The sequence below is a fragment of the Octopus bimaculoides genome, chromosome 9 (genome assembly GCF_046866305.1).
Source record: "Octopus bimaculoides isolate indiv1 chromosome 9, ASM4686630v1, whole genome shotgun sequence".
NCBI classification, from domain to species: domain Eukaryota; kingdom Metazoa; phylum Mollusca; class Cephalopoda; order Octopoda; family Octopodidae; genus Octopus; species Octopus bimaculoides.
The window spans coordinates 37,528,266-37,552,200 of NC_142936.1; the positions used below are offsets into that span (position 1 = coordinate 37,528,266).

Consider the following 23,935-nt stretch of genomic DNA (forward strand, 5'->3'; position numbering starts at 1 on the left):
AAAGTAAGCAACGTTTTGAAACATGAAATTTGTCACAATATATTTCAACAATGCGGAAATTTTATTCATCAAAGTACCATTACAATCCACACATTTTTGCCGAGTTACAAGTTTGTTTATTCTGGTGACATAAAAATCTGGAGTTCTGGAGCTGATGAACTCTTTGAATGCACTTTCAGCATCGGTTTAATTTTTGAACTCCTCTTGCAAGAAACCATCAAGGTGGTTGAAAAAGTGGTAGTCGATAGGAGAAAGGTCTGGGGAATAAGCTCGGTGGGGAAGAACTTTGTAGCCAAGTTCCCTCAACGTCTGGAGCATCATTAGTGAAATGTGTGGTCAAGCATTGTCAGGAAGAATGATTGGTCCTCTTCTGTTAGCCAGTCTGGGACGGAGGAATAGCAGTTTTTCATTCATTTTGGCAATTTCATGGTAATATGTTTCCGCAGTAATAGTTTTTCGAGGTTTTAAGAAGTTACTAGACTACCTTTGACCTGTTGGGTCACCTGGAAAGTCTGAGCTTCCCAACAATGGAGTTTTGTTTTGTGGGTTTCCTTTTTTCTTTTCCAGGTTATTTCGCATGCTTTCAACGAATATGGCTCCTTTCCCCAGAAAAGGAAAGATTTTGCTGCTATTTCTTACATGCCCTGCTACCACATAATAGGTATTTCGGGTCCTTTATCGCAAATAGCTGTTACGTGGTAGCAGAGCGTGCTAGAAATAACAGCTAAATCTTTGGAGCTGAGATACATTGAAAGCACTCGAAAAAATTTTTGTAATGGTATTCCCTTGGGGCGATCTTTCACTTTGACTCTCAGAACTGTCATCTAGATCAGCTGCTTTTGTTCATTAATTTCCGTAAAAATTATTTATTTATTTTTGTTTTAAAGTGAAAGAGAGGAGAAAGTGGAAGATGTATGAATGTGTATCTGAAATGGACATGTGTGTGTGTGTGTAAGAGAGAGAGAAAGAGAGAGAGAGAGAGAGAGTGCCACTTACCCATACATGAGAACACACACATTCACTCACTCACTCTCTCTCACACACATGCACACACACATCTTTTACTTTCTCCTCTCTTTCACTTTAAAATAAAAATAAATAAAAAATTTTTACAGAAATTAACGAACTCCAGATGACAAGCAAAAGATTGCCATTCACTTGAAAATAATTAAAAAAATATTAAAATATTATCTGTTTAAAGAAAGCTTAAATATAAATACTCCCAGTACAAACAACTTATATTTTTGGAATCACATTCAGTTAAAAATATTTCTAAACTATCTTAAGAGCTGCCCTATCGGACAACATTTAGACTAGCTCCTGTACAACACTGGAAGCTCTCCTGGCTTCTGATTGCTCTAGTGATTCTGAATCTCTTACTCTTCTCATGTTGGCTACATTGGATACTCTCCTAGATTCAGTTTATTCAGGTGTTTCCAATGCCCTTTTTCTCCCCTTGGCAAGAGCATTTGATGCTCTCCTTGTTCAGGAGTTTGAAAGTCTGTAAGCATTTGCAAATTCTCAGCATTGAAAGCTCTCCTGGCTGTCGTTTGATCTGGGTTTTAATCTGCATAGGACTTTCTTTTCTTCACTGCAGCCTTGGCTCTTTTGATTGCAATCTGGTCCTCTGTTGACAGAGATTTATTTTTATGAGGTATAATGTTGCCATATGTGATAAGCAACAATAAACTACAGAAGAACTGAAATTAGATCGCTGCATTTAAGTATTACATTAATATTTAAGCTTATCTTTTAAAAGTTCAACGATAATTCTTCTGCTGCCACTTAATTTAAAAAACAATTTGATGTATGGAGGTCCTTACTTTTCATACAAATAATAATTTCTATTTTATGGGTGACTTTTGCTGGATTTCACAATTTATTTCGATTATTCACAAATTTATTTCCAAGTTATAAAAATTGTTATATTAATATGCTAATACCTATGTAGTTATGAATGTACCAGTGGTGTGTATTACACTTAGGTGAAAGGAAGGGGTAAAAGGAGAGAAATGAAACTTGTTAAGCAGAAGTATAGTTGAAGTAAGAGGCAAAGCGGCAAAGAACAGGGAGTAAGAGAGAGAGAGAACATTGATAGTGCTGAGAGGTAAGAGAAATACACTGCATTAAACACAGGAGAAAGGTTAGAGGCAAGGAGACAGAGAGGAGGGAGGGGGAAGAGAGAAAGATATTTAGAAAGATAAATTGAGTGAACAAAAGGAGTGGATAGAGAATGATAAAGAGAATGAATTTATTTTCAGAGAGAAAATGATGGAAAACTTTTCGTTTTGGACGATATATGATAAAGCCACTGTGACAGTTATTCTATGCTGTTTGAAAGCTATTTGTATAAAATTTCATTAAAAAATACCAATTTTCCAAAACTCCTCTCCCTAACCACTCAGAAAAACATTTTTCAACAAATCTTAACATACACTTAGTCAACAGGATTTAAGCGATTATTTATGGAATTTATGAGGCAACAAAGTCAGTGGGGTATACATCTGTACTTACACCCATAATTATTCGATAGTTATTAAATGAAGTCACAATTTACAGATGCTTACATTTTTTTATGTTTTCTGTGCAGTTTTCACGAGTCCAGCTAGTAAAGATTGTTAGTGTACAAAAAAATTCACTAAAAACAATCGCGGTAATGAAAACTTAGGAATCCAAAATTCAGGACTGCGGGTCCTGATTCAGCCTGGAATGTTTTTAATTTACTCATAGAGTCGGCCTGATTCCAAAATGGTATAATATGTTGGGTTACAGCATCTAGGAATAAAGTTGAAAAAGTGTGACACACTGAATCTCACATTTATTATATTAGATGATTAAAATATTGTGTATGTCAAAAAGTCAACATTTTTTTGTCTTAGAGAGCACGAAGACTATGTGTGTGTATATGTCACAGATAGCGGACATGTATTTGTGATTGATACACCATGACATTCATTATGTGTGTATTCTGTATGTGTGTTGACGTCATGGAAGCCATGTTTTTTTTTTTTTTTGCCATCAAGAAATAACAAGCAAAAATTGTGTTTAATTGTTTTCATTAATAAATAGTTTCAAATATCACAAAAATTTGTATTGCACTACCGAAGGTAAGTATAATAAATATGCAAAAAAAATTAAGATAAAATATACTATTTCTGAGATACTTCAGGTACATACAAACATCTCTAAAGTTTTAGTATTATTAAGATAGTGGATGAGTCCAGCAGTATACCACCAAACAGTCACCATAACCTTCTTTTTGAAGAGCTCGGGTTTAGGGAAGGTTTTTGGTGCTTCATTTTGGTCCAACCACTGTAAAGAACGTTTTTTATTATTATACAGAATCCACTTTTCATCACAAGTTACAATATGGTCAAGAAATGGATCGGTCTGGTTACAGAGAAGAAGCGATGAGCAAATTTCATATCTGTGCATTTTCTGATTTTCATTCAAATTGTGTGGTACCCATTTATTGAGCTTTTTTGATTTTCTGATCGCATATAAATGGTTGAAGGCAGTTTTCTGGCTAACTTGAAGTTCTTTTGCCAGTTCTCAAGTGATTTTACATGGATCTTTCTCTATGACAGTCTTTAATTGATTGTCATTGATGACAGATGGGCGTCACGATCTTCAAGGCCCAGGTCTCCACTATGAAATTTTTAAAACAATTTTCAAACTGACCACTCACTGGTCATTTCCTCACCAAATATTGCATTGATATTGTGAGCACTTTCAGCTGCTTTAAGTCCTTTTTTGAAGTTGAATAGCAAAATTCCTCAAATATTGTGCTTTGCCAGTTCCATTTAAGACGATTGTAACAACAGTGCAAAAAATATCAATGTTAATTTATTGATGCATTTGGGCAAGTTTATGTCTGTATTATCAGACAATTGCAAAAAAATGTTTAAAAAAATTCAAAACTCTGCAAAAATCTGGTACAAATTCTTCATGGTTCAAAACGTTGCTTACTTTTTACTCACCCTGATATATATATATATATATATATATATATATATATATATATCATGATCACCATCATCATTTAATGTCTGTTTTCTATGCTAGCGTGGGTAAGACAATTTGACTGGAGTTGGTAAGCTGGAGAGCTGTACTGGGCTCCAGCTTGTGTTGGCTTTGTTTCTATGCTTGGATGTTCTTCCTAACGCCAACCACTCCACAGAGAGCACTGGATTTGTTTTATGTACCAGTGTCACAAGTGCTTCTTATGTGTCACTGGCACAGTGACATGTAAAATACATACACACACACACACACACACACATTAGCAATTAGAAGCAAGAAGTGAAATAAACAAATTCCAGTGCCCCACAAAAAAAAAAAAGTAGTGACAGATTCAATAAGAATGTAACCAAGGATGAGTAAAATTCAGGAACTGTAGAAGAAAGAAATCTAAGGAGTTATATATAACTACATAACAACGTTTATATATTTCCTGTCACCCAAAGGGTGATTAAGTACCTGCATTCAAAATTGATTTTTTTGTTTAACATTTCCAATATATTTAAGATAAACATATTTGTTGTCTTTATTGATGGCATGGTACACTAATTTCAATTAATTGTCACAGATGTATAAAAGAGTTTTAATGTTTATAATAAATGGAAAAAAAAAACCCAACAAAAAACAGTGCAGAAAATATGATTTTTGGAAACAATATTTTCATGCTCAGAATTCTCTAAGCTTGGAATAAACTATCTGCAGCAATTGTTAGCTGTCAGGACACTGCATCCTTGAAAAATTCCATGCTTCTTGAAATTCACTAACAATACTCCTGATGTGCATATACAGTTGTTCCCTTTTGTGTCTTTTTGTGTTGTAATATGTGTACTGTCCAGGTAATTCTAACTTTCATTGCAGTTTTCCTTTGTGACTTATGGCTATTTTCTGTCTCCTTTTTTAGATTTTTTTGATGAGTTGTAGTGCACCTGAGCACTACTTACAATAATCTTATTATCATTATTAATATTATACTTTATATATATATATATAAGGGTGCATGGCATAGTGGTAATAGTGTTGTACTCACAATCACTAGATTGTGATTTCAATTCCTAAACAGGGTGGTGCATTGTGTTTTTAAGTAAAACATTTCATCTCACATTGCTCTGCGATCACTTCGACACCAGATGCATGGTACATAGTGCACCTGCTCAGACAATGTTGATTTGATGGAGAGAGTGAGCACTATAAACAAATCATTTGTGCAGATCATCTGGCAAAAGCTGAATGCTCATACATTGTCTTTGATAGGAGAGTTCATTATATAATATATAGATTTATTTTAATAGAGTAAATAATGATAAAAGATAGATAATAGAGGCTAACTTCCAGTGAATTGTGCCCATGGTTTTGCTTTGGTCTCCAGTTGTAGCTTTTTTACCTCATTTATATAGACAATCATCCTGACAAAAGTATGAATATAAACACAATTTCTACACCAATAAACATGTGACATCTAGGCTTTGTAAGAGCTCATAATACTTTCATGCAGTCATTCAAACTGCTAAAAACAGCAGCCAAATATCTCACAAACCATACTCTTCATCTTAATTAAGAAAAAAAAAAAGTCATAACTTGATAGGATATTCCTAGACAGTGGCAGCTTGTAGATAAAATTAGTGGGGGTGCTTCAGATAACTTTTAGCTGTTGTTTTGACATTGTATAAAAGGAAACAAACATATAAAAAGAAAATTTATACATAAACTTGATCAGCTCGCATTTTAGCCACTGCCAAGTATTGTGTTTAATTTGTTCACTGAACACCACTGTGAATTCCCCCTGGTTTTTCAAAAATTCTCACTAAATCACAAAATAAGTGGGGGAAATGTGCCTTATTTTTCAAATCCTGGCAGTAACACTGAAGCCTGAAGCAGGATAATAATCTAATTCTACACTTCATCACATTCAAGAATATAAACATGTTTTTAAGCACAACACATGCAGGGTCAAAAAGAAACACTACCTTTCACTTGGTACTGTCATTCACACAGTGCTCTCTCCCCCTAATTTGAAGCTTCCTATCTCGGACATGTGAGCATGCACACAACAGCCAAACACTGCATTGCTGGAACTGTGAAGCACACAGTTCTATACAAAGAGTTTTGTATTTTTTTAATAAACTAGAGGATGGCCCTTCAAACTTTGTTTTTGTGATCTGGACATCAATGTTTTGAAACTGACCAATATTTTTCCAATACATTTCAGACAGATTCAGCACTGAGTTGTTGAAGCAGAAATGTCATTATAGCAAATATTCTGCTCAATGTCACAACTCTGCTTGTCCGTTGCTGGACCATAACCACTTGAACATGTCCTCTATTGGCTGACAATAAGTGCATCCCTGATTATGAGCAGGAGTAGTGGGGGAGAATCATAGCCATGTGTTGAGAAGGATTCTTTGATGTTTGAGTAAATGTAATGAAAGTAAATTTTAAAGGAAATATTAGCCATTTCTCACACATGATTTTTGTCCTTGGGTAGCAACTGTTATTTCCTATTTGTTTACTCCTAGAAAGTATGAAAGATTATATAATGTACAAGTATTAAGAAAGAATCAAAGAAAAAAAGACTCATTATATAGAATGTTATCGATAATATCGAGTGGAAATAGGGGGTGCTGCAGCTTGGCAGTTCCTATACATGAACCACCACTGGTCCTAGTTATACTATGTCTGAAATCATGACAAAACAGAATGTGTCAGAACACCTTTGATCAAAAGTCTGCACTATCAAGGCTAACATAGGATTAGACAACAACAAAAATCCTGGCAGTTACTTCATTTTTAGCTTATTGGACTGCAGTGTCTACAAACTAAGATTTCTTTAATTATCTGCAATAATACATTTCTTAACAATTTTATATAAATTGGGGAGTCTTTCATTCTTTCATTCTTCAATTGGGAATGAAAATATAAACTTAGTTATGTTTTGGCCAAAATTAACTCAGGCCATATTTAACTTAATAGCATCACTTACCATTTTTAAGTCAAGTTTTGTGGTATCATAGCCCATTCAAATAGGGAGTTGTTGACTGGAATGTATCCAAGTATAGATGGCTTGTCTGGCATCCCTTGAAGAAATTTGTCCAGATATTGTTTGAAAGTTTGGGGATTTTTTTCTTCTTTAATTTGCTTTGGAATGATATTAAACAGAGCAGAGCTGGTTGAGGCAAAATAATTGCATTGCAATATGGTTATGTGTTGTGAGCCTGATTTCTATAGAGGATATGTGACATGGGGGCCCTGTATTGGATGAACTATTTGGGCAATGCTGATGTAGCACTCATAACTAAGATCAGTCATACCATTTTACTGTTTCTTTTCACACCTAAAGCTCTAAAGCCCCAACTGTATCGTAGCAAAAGAATAAGTTTTACCTGTGGGATATGTTTCAAAATTCTCAGTTTGTATCCATGCAGTAATTTCCGCTGTCGGTTCATGTATTGCTGTAAAGTGAATTCGCACGAAATATCTGGTCTAAATATGAAAATATAAAAAAACCACCATCTTTCTATGGAAATAATCACAGACAACATTAGCATGTAACTCTATATTACATAAGCCATTCATTGTGTGCCTTTGTTATTTGCACAATAACTTTACCAAAAACTAGGACTAAGATTTGCTTGAGTTAATCTCCTGGTGATAATGCCTAATATTTCCCTGATGCTCTTCATTAATAATACTGTGTAACAAAATTTTTATCTCTATTTTTTTTTTTGTCTTTGGTCAGTAAGTGTTATTTCCTATTTGATTCTATGTAGAAAATAAAGGAAATGACTACTATTCCCTTCAAACTTTGTTTTTGCAATATGGACATCAATGTTTTGAAACTGACCAACATTTTTCCAATACATTTCAGACAAATTCAGCACTGAGTTTCTGAAGTAGAAATGTCATTATAGCAAATATTCTGCTCAATGCCACAAATCTGCTTGTACGTTGCTCAACCATAACCACTTGAATATGTCCCTTAGTGGCTGACAATATGTGCATCTCTGATCATGAGCAGGAGTAGTGGGGGCGCATCATAGCCATGTGTTGAGAAGGATTCTTTGATGTTTGAGTAAATGTAATGAAAGTAAATTTTGAAGGAAATATTAGCCATTTCTCACACATGATTTTTGTCCTTGGGTAGCAACTGTTATTTCCTATTTGTTTATTCCGAAAAAGTATGAAAAATGACTAATATTTCCTTCAAATTTTGCTTTTGTTAGATTTATTCAAACTACAAAGAATTCCTTTCAAAGCATGGCTATGATATTCCCCCAATACTCCTGCTCATCATAAGAGATGCACATATTTGTTACACAGTGTAATCAGAACTGTAAGACGACCCAGACTTTGGGTCATCTTCAAGACTCTCTGTTACTCTCCGAAATTCAGCTGCCCACTTCTGCACAGTTGATAAAGTTGGAATATCATTCCCTAATGTAGTAACCATGTCAGCATGAATACCCTTGGGGACTAAACCCTTTTTCTACAGGTACTTGATAACACCATGGCACAAAAGTTTGTCTATTTTCAAGAGAAGTTGCTACTAGTTACTATTGGAATCTTTGAACAGTCAGATGTCAGTTTACCTGGAAAGAAACAATGCAGTTCTTAATAAATTGAAATTAATGCATGCAAGATTTCACAGCTCTAGCATCATTACTTCATAGTCAACTATGAACTTTTAAGTCCACCCTCATGTATCTGTCAAGCTATAGAGGGAGTCGCTATGTGGTCATTTGATATGGTAGAAACAACAGTAATATTTCTCTCAAATTTCGTTTTAAGATAGCACACCTTGGCTAATTAGAATATTGACAAAAATACAGGAGACAGGAAAATGGAAACTCACGAATAAGGAAATACGATCCAAAGTTTTTTCAGAAATTCTACGAATTCTCTCACACAAAGCATCTGCTTTCGTGTTTGGATCGATTTAGGTCTGAAATTATTGAAACAAAAAAAAAAATTATTAATGAAAACTTTTAGTGTTTGTATTAATATTGCTTCATGACGTTAAACGATGATGATGATGATGATGATGATACAAATGCACACACAAATATACATGCACATATATACATTGGGTGCTTTTTTTGTGGCACCAGTGGGGTCACCATGTAACTTGCAACACAAGACAAAGTCTCCTCAACTGGAGTTGGGGTGAGTAGTATTGAGGGAGGTGGTTTTGTGCCAGTTGATGAGAGGTTAAAAGAATAATAATAGAGGGATAGAGAGATGTGTCTTGCTGTGGAAGAGATACAATGACATCCCAGTTGGAGAAGGGAAAGAAAGACTTAGACAGAAAGATAGAAATGATGGTGGTGGATGTATGTCAGGGCATCTTTTCAAGGTACTGTGGAGAGGGAAGATATAGGTGAGGTGATACAGAGGATTGGACTATATATATGTTGGGTTGGCAAGAAAGTAATTTCAGTCTTTTAGTGTGAAATAAAAGTAATTTTTTTCCATACAAAGAATGAACTTTAATCAATTTTCCATTTTGTTTGATGACCTTCTGCCATCTTTCTGGCAACTTCATGATTCTGCACTCATAGATCTTCTGGTCCTTATCAGCCAAAAACTGAAGCAAGTGCAATTTCAGGTCATCATTGTTATTGAAAATTTGACCATTCAAAGAATTTTGCAAACTTTGAAATAAATGGTAATTTGATGGTAAAAGAAAGAATGGGATGTGTGGACTGAAAATCACAGATAAATGTAATACTACAGGTCTTAGCAAACTAATATGACATCCCAAAGACTGTAATAAACAATTTACTTTAGACTGGAGAATGTTGTCAAGATCGTTCCCTTATAAGGGCAAATCTTTGTGCCCTCTTTGTACGGATGAACAACTGTTTATCCTTTTTTCCAAACACACACTTGTCAACACCTATAAAGAATGTGTTTACAGGTGTTTACATTGGAAAAAATTCACTTTCAGCTATTTCAAATAATACCTGCTCTGTTTTGCCTAATAATATCTGTAATTTTCACTCTATTCTTTTCAATCCACACATCCCATTCTTTCCTTTATCATTTCTATCCATTTGTCATTCACTTTTCTATTTACTTGGTCCTCCATTTCTCATTTGATTTTCCTTCTCTCTCAATTCATGATGTCAAATTTCCTAACAGTATTTTAAAGATTACTAGCGTTCTCTATCCACCTTTTGTTTTTATATATTATAATTTCTTACATTTGTAAACGTAGCTTATTAAATGATGAGATTGATACATTATTCCACCTTATTTTTCCTCCCGGATTAATTTTAATGTACCCACTGAAACATATGCCAGTGATATAAATAATTTAAATAACATCTTGTGCATTTTTTGTCTCCATTTTCCATTTCTCTTATATCCTCCAAAACACATTTCACTTCTCATTGGAATTATTACCCATATACGTATGGTTACTAATATCTTAAAAGTGCTTATGTGACATTTGGCTACCCTGGTAACTATTTCTGCGGATCTTTCCTTGAAAATTAAATATATATCATCATCATCATCATCATCATCATCATCGTTTAACGTCCGCTTTCCATGCTAGCATGGGTTGGACGATTTGACTGAGGACTGGTGAAACCGGATGGCAACACCAGGCTCCAGTCTAATTTGGCAGAGTTTCTACAGCTGGATGCCCTTCCTAACGCCAACCACTCAGAGAGTGTAGTGGGTGCTTTTACGTGTCACCCGCACGAAAACGGCCACGCTCAAAATGGTGTCTTTTATGTGCCACCCGCACAAGCCAGTCCAGGGGCACTGGCAACGATCTCGCTCGAAAATCCTACGGGAGCCAGTCAGGCGGTGCTGGCAACGGCCACGCTCAAAATGGTGCATCTCATGTGCCACCCGCACAAGAACCAGTCCAGGGGCACTGGCAACGATCTTACTTGGCTTGCCGGGTCTTCTCACGTACAGCACATTTCCAAAGGTCTCGGTCAGTAGTCATCGCCTCGGTGAGGCCCAATGTACGAAGGTCTTGCCTCACCACCTCAGCCCAGGTCTTCCTGGGCCTACCTCTTCCACGGGTTCCCTCAACTGTTAGGGTGTGGCACTTTTTCACGCAGCTATCCTCATCCATTCTCACCACATGTCCATACCAGCGCAATCGTCTCTCTTGCACGCCACAACTGATGCTTCTAATGTTCAGCTTATCTCTCAAGATACTTACACTCTGACGGGTATTCACATTGACATTACACATCCAACGGAGCATACTGGCTTCATTCCTTGCGAGCTTACGTATGTCCTCAGCAGTTACAGCCCATGTTTCACTGCCATGTAGCATGGCTGTTCGTACGCATGCATCATACAGTCTGCCTTTTACTCTGAGTGAGAGTCCCTTTGTCGCCAGCAGGGGTAAGAGCTCTCTAAACTTTGCCCAGGCTATTCTTATTCTAGTAGCTACACTTTCAGCGCACCCACCCCCACTACTAACTTGGTCGCCCAGATAGCGGAAGCTATCGACTACCTCTAGTTTTTCACCCTGGAATGAGATAGAAGTTGTTTCCTGTTTGTTTACAGTCTTTATTGCACCTGAACATCTGCCACAAACAAAAACTAACTTGCTAGTTAACCTGCCTTTGATGTTGCTGCACCTCTTATGTGTCCATAGCTTGCACCGGGTACATCTTATAGAGTTACTACCTACTCCTTTTCTACATACTGAGCAGGGCCATCTACCTGAAGGGGTTTGTGTTTTATCTACCTTCCTACTTATTAGGATTTTGGTTTTAGCTGGGTTGACTCTAAGGCCCTTCAATTCTAGACCTTGCTTCCACACCTGAAACTTCTCCTCTAGTTCTGATAGTGACTCCGCAATTAGGGCAAGGTCATCAGCATAGAGGAGCTCCCAGGGGCAACCTGTCTTGAACTCCTCTGTGATTGCCTGGAGGACTATGATAAATAAGAGGGGGCTGAGGACGGAACCTTGGTGGACCCCTACCTCTACCCGGAATTCATTGCTGTACTCATTTCCAACCCTCACCTTACTGGCAGCATCTCTGTACATGGCTCACACAGCTCTCACTAACCATTCTTCTATCCCAAGTTTCCTCATTGACCACCAGATAAGGGATCGGGGGACCCTGTCAAAGGCTTTCTCCATGTCAACGAAAGCCAGGTACAGAGGTTTATCCTTAGCTAGGTATTTCTCCTGCAACTGTCTCACTAGAAATAAGGCATCAGTAGTGCTTTTACCTGGCACGAACCCAAACTGCATCTCATCTAAATTGATTCGCTCCCTAATTAGTTGGGCTATGACCCTCTCTGTAACTTTCATAACCTGATCTAACAGCTTGATGCCTCTGTAATTATTTGTATCTAAAGCGTCACCTTTACCTTTGTAGCAGTTGACTATGATGCTGCTACACCAGTCATTGGGTATGACTCCTTCGTGTATCACCTGGTTCGTAATACGGGTGACTAGGCTATAGCCAACACTGCCAGATATTTTGAGCATCTCTGCAGTGATTCCTGATGGGCCGGGGGCTTTCCCGGTCTTCATACTCTTAATTGCTTTATCTACCCTGGTACTATCAACTCGGATAGCTGGTCCCTCTATTGGGTCGACATACGGCAGGCTCTCTTTCTCCCATTCATTCTCTTTATTAAGCAATCTATCGTAGTGGCATCTCCAGACCTCTTTCTTTGCATCCTCATTTAATGCAAGCGTACCATCATCCATGCGAACACATTTCTCTCCTACAACATCACTATTCTCTCTCCTACACTGTCTTGCAACACGAAATACCTCGAGTCTTTGGTCCTCACGGCGCAGAACATTGGCAAATCTTTCCTTATCTGCTTCCCCTCTGGCTAAATAAACCTGTCGCCTAGCCTCCCTTCTGGCACATTGGTACAATTCCCTGCTACCACCGTTCTTCCAGTCCTTCCAAGCCTGTTTCTTTTGTCTAATAGCCCTGTCTACTTCCTTGTTCCACCACCACGTTACTCTGGGTCGGGAGGGGACCTTACACCACCCACAAATCTGGTCAGTGGCTTTCAACAGGTTGTCCCGCAGAAATCTCCAATTGTCTTCCACGTTGTATGATGCTATATCCCCTTCTATTTCGTTAAATGCTTCAAGTAACTTGTCTCTAAGTCTCTGTCTGTTTGCAGGGTCTTTAAGCTTCCACACCCTTCTCCTCCAAGCCTGTCTAATTCTGGGCACCCATTTTGCCTTGATCCCAAAGTCGCTAACTACTAATCTATGTTGTGGGGTACATTCTTCGCCAGGGTAGGTTTTGGCATTTATAAGCTGCCCTCTTTCCCTATTTCTGGCGAGGATGTAGTCGATTTGGCTAGAGTGTCTGCCGGAGCGGTAGGTGACTAGGTGACTGGCAGGTTTCCTGAAGTTGGTATTGCAGACCATAAGATCGGTTGCATCACAGAACTCCAGCAGTCTGGTTCCCTCCTCGTTGCGGGAACCGAAGCTATAGCCTCCATGTATGCCATGGAAGCCTCCAGCACGACGTCCGACATGACCGTTGAAGTCTCCAGCCACAAAGAGAAGGTCCCTGTCACTCGTCGACGAGGTAGTTTGCAAGAGGGTGTCATAGAATTGGTCTTTCAGACCATCTGGTAGCCCCGGTTGAGGTGCATAGGCTGAGATGAAGTATATATATATATATATATATATATATATATATATGTATGTATAACTGTATTGCTTTTGGTAGCCTAAGGATTCACATAAGGAGCCACCAGGTGAAGTGCATGAATTGTATACATTGGTGAATAGTAGTAATAGTAATGCGAGTGTGTTGTTAATTGTCTGCTTGGTTGTTATTATTTTTGTCTTCTCACTAAACACTCTCACGTTGTCTTCAATGTGACAGTCCATCATATATATATATGTAGTGAATCTTGCAAGCATGAAGTGGATTCGATCCACCATAGCTAAATTTAAATCAACACTTGAACAGAACTTTTACCATGGTGGAACAATGGTTTTTCTCTGACAGCAGTTTTACATTTGCCAGATTGCCTTTAGCTAGGCCGAAATAATGTCTTCACTACTTGACCCTTATAACCTCTTCTACTTCACCAAAAGCTAGAGTTAAGAGAACAAGATCACCAACTAAATCTATTGTTCTCAACAATATGTCTATCCTTCTGAATAGTTATAAAAGCATAAACCCCAAGCAAAAAGACAGTTAGTCACTTCGGTGACAGCTCAGTGAGAGAGAAGTCTGGCAGACCAGTTAGAACCTTGGTCAGAGGGAAAAATGAAGTTTACTGTCAACAACTGTGAGACAACGTCCCACAACCCTACAACTCTCACTAGCTCTAATTCTGTTGTCTTAAAACATCCTTCTATCTCTGTCTGTAATTACTACTAAACAACGAAGAGAACACAAACACAAATTTTACTTTGCATGCTTTATGATTTTTATCATAACCTGCCCGTCGAGGCAAGGTATTGTAACGTAACGGTAAATATTTCCTTAAAACTTCATGCATTGTTCATCTTTCACAGCCTACAACATGCCATTATAACAACAAATTTTTATCGTTACAACTGCTGATTCCGACTTTTCATATTACTGTTTACTAATTAATATTACCCGTTATATATATATATATAGTTCAAATTTACAGAAAACTAAAAATGAAGACAGGTGAGAGAACAACAGGCTGGTGTATTATTGATGCTTGGGAAGAATGGAAAAGTCTTTGATGTTTTGAGTTTATGCTCTTCGACAGAAAGGGTTGAGAGCAAAAAAAAATGATGAGAGAATGAAAAAAAAAATGGTGAGAAAAATATATGTACTGCTAAGGCCAGCAAATGCAAGCTCTGTATTACTGGAAAACTAAATACCATAACATCAACAAAGGTTTTAAATATTAGGGAGGAAACATTCTTCCCTTATATGCACAAGCTATAATTCATACTCTGAAATTTCAAGCATGACTCCTTCCCCACCTCTTCGTGATCCCTCCAACCTCGATAAGTTTTTTGTTGGACATCAATTGTATGTACATTATGCATTTAAGACATACTCCATTGAACTCATGCCGTATTCCCTTCCTACACAGATATATATATGAACTTACAAACCCCCATGGACCAACTTTGGGATCAAAATCCATGAAATCCCACAATTATGTGTACATGCTCAAATACAAATAATACACGTAATACAAGTATGAATGTGTGTGTGTGTGTATGTGTATATATTTTGTATAGATGTGCATGTGTATATATGTTTATTTATATTTATAAATTTAGACATGTACAAGTATTCTCTCATAAGATGATAAATGAATTAATCCATGGTGAATGCTGTCCCTTGTAAAAATTCATGGTTAATGCAAAGGAGACAGCAATTAAGATTATCTTATAAGTTACTTCCCATAATCTGCATATTTTGAAATCCTATACAGTCTTGTTTAACTTTGTGTATTCTCATCCAAAATTGAGACGAGTACCAATGTTCCCATGTGACACCCTTCAAAATAGTAAAGAGATCTCACTTTACATGAAACCATTGGTAGCCTTGTTAACCCATAAATAAAGTGCGAATAATTTTAAATCGGCAGAACTTACAAAGTGATTCCTGGCTTTTGAGTCACTTTGTAACTTCTGCCAATAAAAAAATAAAATAATATATATATCATCATCATCATTTAACATTCGGTGTCCATGCTGGCATGGGTTGGATGGTTTGACTAAGGCTGGTAAGCTGAGAGACTGCACCAGACTCCAGTCTGATTTGACATGGTTTCTGGATGCCCTTCCTAATGCCATATGTATATATATATATAATTCAATTTTGGGGGATTAATCAACATGCAGGTATTCTATTTTAGATAATACAAAAATAACCTAATGAGTATATCTGACAGTAAACTCATGGTATCAGTTTGCACATCACGAAATAATACTTAAAGGATATAACCAAAACTTCCAGTAGGGTATATAATATACTTCATTAATTATATCCTACCTTAGTTAATACTTATATTAAATATGAAGGAATTACACGTGCTTCAATATTGGAAGGTTACAATATATATACATATACACAACTGTATACCCATATATATCTTAATATATAAAGCTGAAATTGTGTGTCTGTGAAGCCTTTTTAAAAGTTTATAAAAATCCACATTTTCCACCTTTTCGTAAAATTTTTTTACATCAATGGAATTTTCTCGATCTGAACTTTCCAGTGCAGTAATTAGATTTTTAAAATTCCGTTTACTTTGTGTGATTTAAGGGAGATTTGGCTGTTGTTTCTAGCAACTTTTATATTTCATCCCTTCTACCTGGAACGCCATTCTTACACACACGCTCAACATAAAAATATAGAGAGTAAGAGTAAAAGAGGGAGAGGGAGAGAGAGAGAAAGTGATACATACAACGTCATAGATTAAACTTTCATCTCAGTATTCTTTACCTATTTTTCATAACATAGATACGTAAAAACACACACAACCACACATACATGACCTGTGACAACAACATACACATTGCTCTCAATCTCTATTCATTTCTCCCCCTCTTCCTCTCTCACTCTCTCAAATGTATACACGTGCAAGTAAACACAATCATTCACATCGTGGTATATTTACAAAACATTGATGGCATAACTACAGAGTTGTATCCCCCAACTTTGGAAGGTCATAACTTTCATAAAAATAAATAATTTTTAATGAAATTTTCTATGCATATATTATTTATTATGTAGATTCCAAATATACAAAAATTTTCGGTGAAAGTGTTTTGGAAGGGGGTGGGGTACAATATTCGGAAATTCCACTTAAATTCCTGTTAACTTCCAGGAAAATGAATATTTTTTCATGAAATTTTGTACAAATGTACCTTGATGTATGTACATTTCAAGCATGTAGGAATTTTGAAGGAAACAACTGCAGGTTATTTTTGAGAAGTGTTCCCCACTCAGTGGTGTTTCGGAGCAAGTCGTCCATATTTGTTTCATTTTTCTCTATTATGTGCTTATGTGCATCCTTAGATTTCTAATGAAGTAATAGGCAGTGAAGAGAAGCAGTCATAAGAAAATTTTTAACTATCCCTATTCCTTTCTCTCCCCCTCTCTACCTCTTCCTCTTTCGCTCTCTCAAAAGCATACACGTGCAAGTACACAATTATTCAGTAAAATATAACTCATGTTCGTCAATGTTTTGTAAATTTACCACGATTTTCACTAGGGTGTTAGGGTTAGGGTTTTAGGGTCAGGGTTAGGGTTTAGGATTAATGTTACGGTTACATTTTTTAGGGTCAGGGTTAGGGTTTAGGGTTAGTGTTAGGATTAGGGTTGGGTAATCGTGCGGGTGTTAATCTGAAAAATTACAGATATGTGAAAAGCACCGACCCTGCCATCTATTATAACTTTTGTTGTTCTGTTTAATATATACATAGATTATGCCTCCAAAGAAGAGAGTTTGCTGGGGAAAGACAGCAACCGGTTTAAAATGACAGCCACAGACTGCAGCAATTCACCACATTCCAATAGCTACTTTGAACATAATGCAAAATGGTGCATCAACACCTTCTGCCCAATCTGATAGAATTCTGGCAAAACTGTTTAGCAACAGATCGCCAGCAATTGCTTCATCACAAATTGCCATCCTAGCTCCTGTGAAAAGGGATTACCCTGCTATGTATAATCAGGGCAGCGCAAAAAGTTGTTTTGCACAAGCATTTCTATAGCCAATTACACGGATGAAATTTACGTATGCCTAATAATTTTACGCAAAATAGCCTTCAGACTTTCCCTATTAATTTCATCGTCTTTTGAATTATGAACATATTTACATCATAAGGGTTTTTTCATTGTAAGGCTTTCTTTTTTAGTTGATTTTCAGCTAGCAAGACTTATCGTAGATGGCATAATAAGTCACACCCGGACAAGGTCGGGTTATACTGCTAGTACATATATAAATACAATTATTCCAACACAATTTCAGGTTCTATTTTAAAATATTATATATCTAATTTTACATACCTTTAAAAATAAGCGTAACAATTAAACATTAAAGATTACAAATTAAGAATTAAAAATCAAGAATAAAAATTATACTTCGTAATATTAAGAATTAAAATTTATAAATTATACATTATAAACATGAATTAGTATATATATCAATCATGCAAAATCAAGTGTATGTCAAATACAGAAAATGAGATATAAGATTAAACATCATAATAAAAATGTTTGTGTTTAAATGTGATATATAACAAGAATTCAAATACATGCCTTCCTTTTTTTGCTGATATTAAAATGGTGATTTGAGGAAGAAGATAGCAGGGAACTATGGGTATTTATAGGTGAATAGTACCAAGGGGGGTAATTTCACTATACATAGTTTTAATTTTAAATTATCCTCTATTATTATTTTCAAATTTACCTATATTGGGAGGTATATCTAATTTGTTATTATATAATTTTAGTAATATTTAATTCATATATATATTTTTTTAATTATTGCATTAAAAAAAAAAAAAAAATATTTATATAGTCTATTCAAGTGCTTTAGAAATAAAATTGTGTGGTTATTTGATTCAGGGGTTGGGGGTTCAGTACTTCATTTTACTAAATGTAAAATTACTTTGGTGCCTACATTTAACTCCTCGTTCATCATGTGTGTTCAGTAATTCATCTCTAGACTGTAGTAGTTTCATAAATTCAGTTTTTGTCTTTTATCAGATACTTTGCATATTTATAGATAAATATATAAATATACGATAAATAAGACCCCAAAGTAAGATATGTAGATGCATATAATGCTGAAGGGTTGCACTTGATTGATTTGGAATTTTGTTTTGTCAAATCGTCCAACCCATGCTAGCATGGAAAGCGGACGTTAAACGATGATGATGATGATGATGATGATGATGATATATATATATATATATATATATATATATATATATATATATATAGGTACTGTAAGTTTAGAGGTAATACTTGATAAGTGTAAGCACCTGTATATGCCAGATAGTGGCAGAGGTGAAAGAATATATCAAACATAAATTGAAAACAGAACACAAACGATATCAATTTAAATTGACTAAAACCTTTAAATACTATAAGCCTTAAGTCTCCATTATCAATTTCTAATCACTTCATGATCTTCTCTCATTGGAAATTCCCTCATCTGCTCCCTCCTGCTACTAATAAGGCATTGAATTAACTCCTGGACTTACCCCCAACTACTTACTTATTCAGTTTACTTTCGCCTAGCTAGATTCTGATCCCATATAGTACACACATATTTAATAATCCGAGGTCTCTCGACTTATTTATAGAGAACATATCTAAATAATTTAGTCACTGACTCTAAAATTTCGAACAACACTAACATACACATAGGTTATATGAGCTAACACTGATAACTTCAATAATGTTTATAGCAATATTATACTAGTAATCATTTGTGGATAGGAACCTAGACTCTTTTAACTTCATATAACACTTTCCTAAACAATTAAAATAGGAGTATAGTAGAAGTTGCCCAATGACATATAATTTACACGAGTAGGTAAACTTGAAATTTCTCCAATCACTATATTATTACTATTATTATAATTTTTCTTCATACTTTAATTTTAATTTTAACTTCAATCTTAATTTTCTTTTCATTTTATTTTATTTTTTACATTTTCAATTTACTTTTTACCCTTCAATTATTATTTATCTTTTTATGGATCTTGTCATGTATCTTTTATGTATTTCGAAATATATTTGATGGCTTTTGATATTTTGATATTTTACAACATCTTTCTGATATCACTGGTTTATTCTGTCAGTATTTTTACTACTTCTAGTGCTCCTTCACTATTATGTTTTTTTAAAAATGATTATTGTGAAACTATATCTTTTCTAAAAATGATTCTTATAAAACTCTATTTTTTAAATGATTTTTGTAAAACTCTATTTTTTTAAAAATGATTCTTGTAAAACTCTATTCCTATAGAACCTTATATCTCTATATCGATTATTTCACTTATTGTTAATTTGCTGCTCACTTTTATCACTTATATTTATCTTTTTTCTTTTTAAATCATTTTCCTTATTGATTATCACTCATTTCAACATGTTGTCATTTAATACCAGGTATATTAGATTTGTCATAGACAGATACAAAAAACTTTAAAAAAAAAAATAAAGAAATTTCTTAAATATATGTAACTCAATCTATTTTTAAATGTATGTAACTCAATCTATTGAGAATAGTATATTAAATATAACTGTTACGTACTCAAAATCAAGATATACACTTGTAAGGTGTATTGTATGTGTGTATACATGGATGGACGTGCGTGCATGTATGCAGGTACTATACATGGAGATATATTTATATTTATATCTGTACGTGTGCTTAAGGATATGTGGATATGTGAGTGTATGTATATGGTTACTAGGGTGTAACTGTAGATATGTGTGGAGATGTATGTGTATATTCATGTATTTAGAGCTGTGCATAATGAGGCGTACTTGTATATGCTTGAGCATGTTAGCGTATGTATCTGTATGAGTGCGTGTGTATACACACATATACTATGACTTCTAAGTAAGTGTATGTACCCATGTAATAGATAAGTTTATAAAGCTAGGAATTTTTAGTGGTGTGTTTGGGTAAACTGACCACTCATCACAATGATATCAAATTACAACCTTAATCTATATTTCAAGAGAGTGGTCTAGCTAGAGTGGTCTAGCTAAGAAATTATTTATGACCACTACAATCTCATCCAAGGCAACATCCTGTTCTCAACTCTATAGTATTTTATCTCTTATTCTACTTTATGTTTTTATTTCTTTTATTTCTTTTGTTACTTTATTCCAATTTTGCTAAGTCTTATTTATATATGTATCTAACTTTATTATCCTTATTTTTACTTTTATTACTCTTGGTTTGACTTCTATTAAATTTATATTTTATTTTTTATTTTTTACCTTTGATCTTTCCTTTCCATCTAGTTAAATATAAACTCCATCCAATCTATTTAACATTCACTCTATGCTGAATTTACAGTATGGGCAGATTTTTGAAATCCAACGAACCTTTATGCAGATATACCTTTTTAAAGGGATGTGATAAACTTATTATAATAGGTAATACTAAGTGTACTTTTTCTTTTTCTTTTGTGATGTAATCTTTGGACTAGCAATGTTTGCGGCTGAAGATAGCTTTAAACCATCTTTTATATCAACAATATACTTATACTGATGTAATGACAGATTGCTTATAAAGCTTGAAACACGTGTACCACGATATCCTTTGTGTTCTGTTTTCAATTTATGTTTGATATATATATATATATATATATATATATATATATATATATATATATATACATACAGGGTGTGGTGAATAAATTGTCTAAATTATGCAAAAATGAAAATAACACTCGCATCTCATTTTAACAGATATATTTACCAAAATTACATAAAAATATCTTGAAATACTAAAAAGTAAATTTATTCAATAAAATTGCCATTGGTTTCAACCATGGCCTCCAGACAACTTTGGAATCTCCTGCAACTCTTTTGGATAGTCTCTTTGTTTAAGTTGGTGAATGCTGCCATAATCCTTGCTGTTGGTGTTACAAGTTTTGTTGGTTTCTCGCTCAACTGCGCTCCACACATAATCATCAAGGGAGTTGCAGTCTGGGGAGTTAGGTAGCCATATGTTAGGGGTGATGTGGTCGCAGAAATTGTCTGACAGCCATGACTGGATTCTCCTGTTTGTGTGACATGGTGTAGAGTCCTGTTGCCAGACATAGGGTCTACCAGTAGCCACCTGCTACACCCAGAGCAGCAGCACCACCTCCAGGCACTTAATGTAAGCCTCTGTGTTGAGTGTGAAGTCATCTGGGAAGATGAAAGGAGGCATAATGTCGCCATCACTAGTGATCACTCTAAACACCATGATGTTGACTGGATGTTTGATTTTTATCACTCTCAGTACATGTTTTGGGACACAGCAAACCAACGGTTGTTCTGTGTGTTCACCATCTAATCCTGGCAGAAATTTTTCTCATCTGAAAAAAAAACCCCACAGCATGTTCGGTTGGAGTGGGTGCTTGAGTTTGTTCAAAAGATTCATAGCGCTGTCTTTCCTCTTGTCCTTGATGGCTTGGGATAAAAATTGGCCCTTTCTCATCTTGTATGAAGAACACTGAATGTCTTCATGTGCTACCTGCCTGATAAGAAACTCAGACACTCCCATGTCCCTGGCGATGGACCTGATTGACTTGGAGGGATCATTGTCAATCATGGCCTGGACCTCACCAACAAATTCAGGAGTCCTTTTTTTATCCGACCAATCAGAGTAAGTTTTCCAAGCTGCCATACCTTCATAATCACCATTAGACTCATCTAACTCTTTCTGAATCCTCTGCACTGTCCTCAGATTGACACCTAAACACTCTGAAATCTTCATATTGGAGTTTCCAGCAGGAATGCCAAGCAGTACAGCATATCAGAGTGAATTGCATCATGGTACTGTTTTTCTCACAGACAATGCCCAACTGACCCTACTATACTGTGTAGTTGACAAAATCAAAAACAAACAATGCACATGTGTGAAATTAAAAATATAAAATGGCAACAATTTACACTCTGTATATATATTAATTTTTGAGTTCTATTCACCTTGTTTGTACTACCAAACCTCCCTCTCTCAGGCATGGTTGTGTCGTTAAGAAGCTTGCTTTGGTACAACTGACCAGTTATTACTACTACTACAGAACATTCAACCATAAACAGGTCAGACTAACTAGAACAGAGAGACCACAATATAATCCAGCATGCTAACTTGACAGCTATTATACCTTGTAAACCAAAAATCAATGTGTTTTCTACTCAAGCTTCAGCACCACTTTAACTCTTTAACTACAAAATTAAATTTCATGTTTATTCCAGTAATGATGTTAAGCATCTACCAAAAAATAGAGCTGGTATTTTCTGCAAGTCACGTTGCCTCAATAAACTTGACATCTCTCTCAACAGAAAACAGTTTCAAACATGACATTTCGTAACAAAAGATAGATTGGGATATAAAATTGAACTCAACAGCTAAGGCTAATGGAATTTTGAGTGGATATATCTGATTTCTGCAGCAAAATGGTTAATACCATCACACACATATGCATTATCTCTCTCTCTCTCTCTCTCTCTCTCTCTCTCTCTCTCTCTCTCTCTCTCACACACACACACACACACACTGTCTGGCTGTTTCATACGTGATCTATCTATCTGTGTCTGGAAGTCAAAGGAATTATGTTTAGCTCACCTTTTTTCCCGCAAATAAGTGATGGCTTTGTTTGCTGATATTCTGTATGTAAACACAAGATAACAGCAGATAAGCAGCCCAGTTCTGCCTAAATATTAGGTGAAAGAAGACACATATTTAATATGTTGCATGAAATACAATTCTGAAATGAGTGAATGAATGTACAAATGCGTGTGTGTGTGTGTGTGCATATATGTATAAATATATATATGTATGTATGTACGTATATATATTGTTGTATTTCGGGATGGTCATTTTTTTTTTTTTGCCAAATAAACACATGCACTCTATATGTGAGAATGGACTAAGTGGAGCAAGAGCACACCCGAGGATGGAAAGTATTACTGGAGAGGTCACAGATGTGTAATGAAAGATTCCCAGACAACGGACATGAGTTAGAATAAGAACAATAATAAATGAGTAAAGAACAAATATATAGTGCGTGTGTTATTTATTTGGCAATATAAAAAAAATGACCATCCTAAAATACAATATCTGTTTCAACACACGGTTTCACGTCAGGAACCTTGCAACACAAATTCATAAATATATATATCTCATCATTTAACATTCTTCATCCACGCCATGCATGCATGGGTAGGATGGTTGACAGGAGCCAGACAGGCAGAAAAACTACCCC

At 35.5% G+C, this 23,935-nt stretch overlaps 1 protein-coding gene across 2 annotated transcripts in view; it reads right to left on the minus strand.

Annotated features, from left to right (window-relative positions):
- Positions 1-23,935, minus strand: part of LOC106867990 (protein tyrosine phosphatase domain-containing protein 1) — a 67,821-nt gene that overhangs the window by 11,919 nt on the left and 31,967 nt on the right. For both annotated transcript variants that reach the window (XM_014913076.3, XM_014913077.3), the window contains 3 exons: positions 23,296-23,383; positions 8,867-8,956; positions 7,398-7,497 (listed from right to left, as the gene is read on the minus strand). In XM_014913076.3, coding sequence (XP_014768562.1) covers positions 7,398-7,497; positions 8,867-8,956; positions 23,296-23,383 — 278 coding nt within the window. The remainder of the gene's footprint in view (positions 1-7,397; positions 7,498-8,866; positions 8,957-23,295; positions 23,384-23,935) is intronic.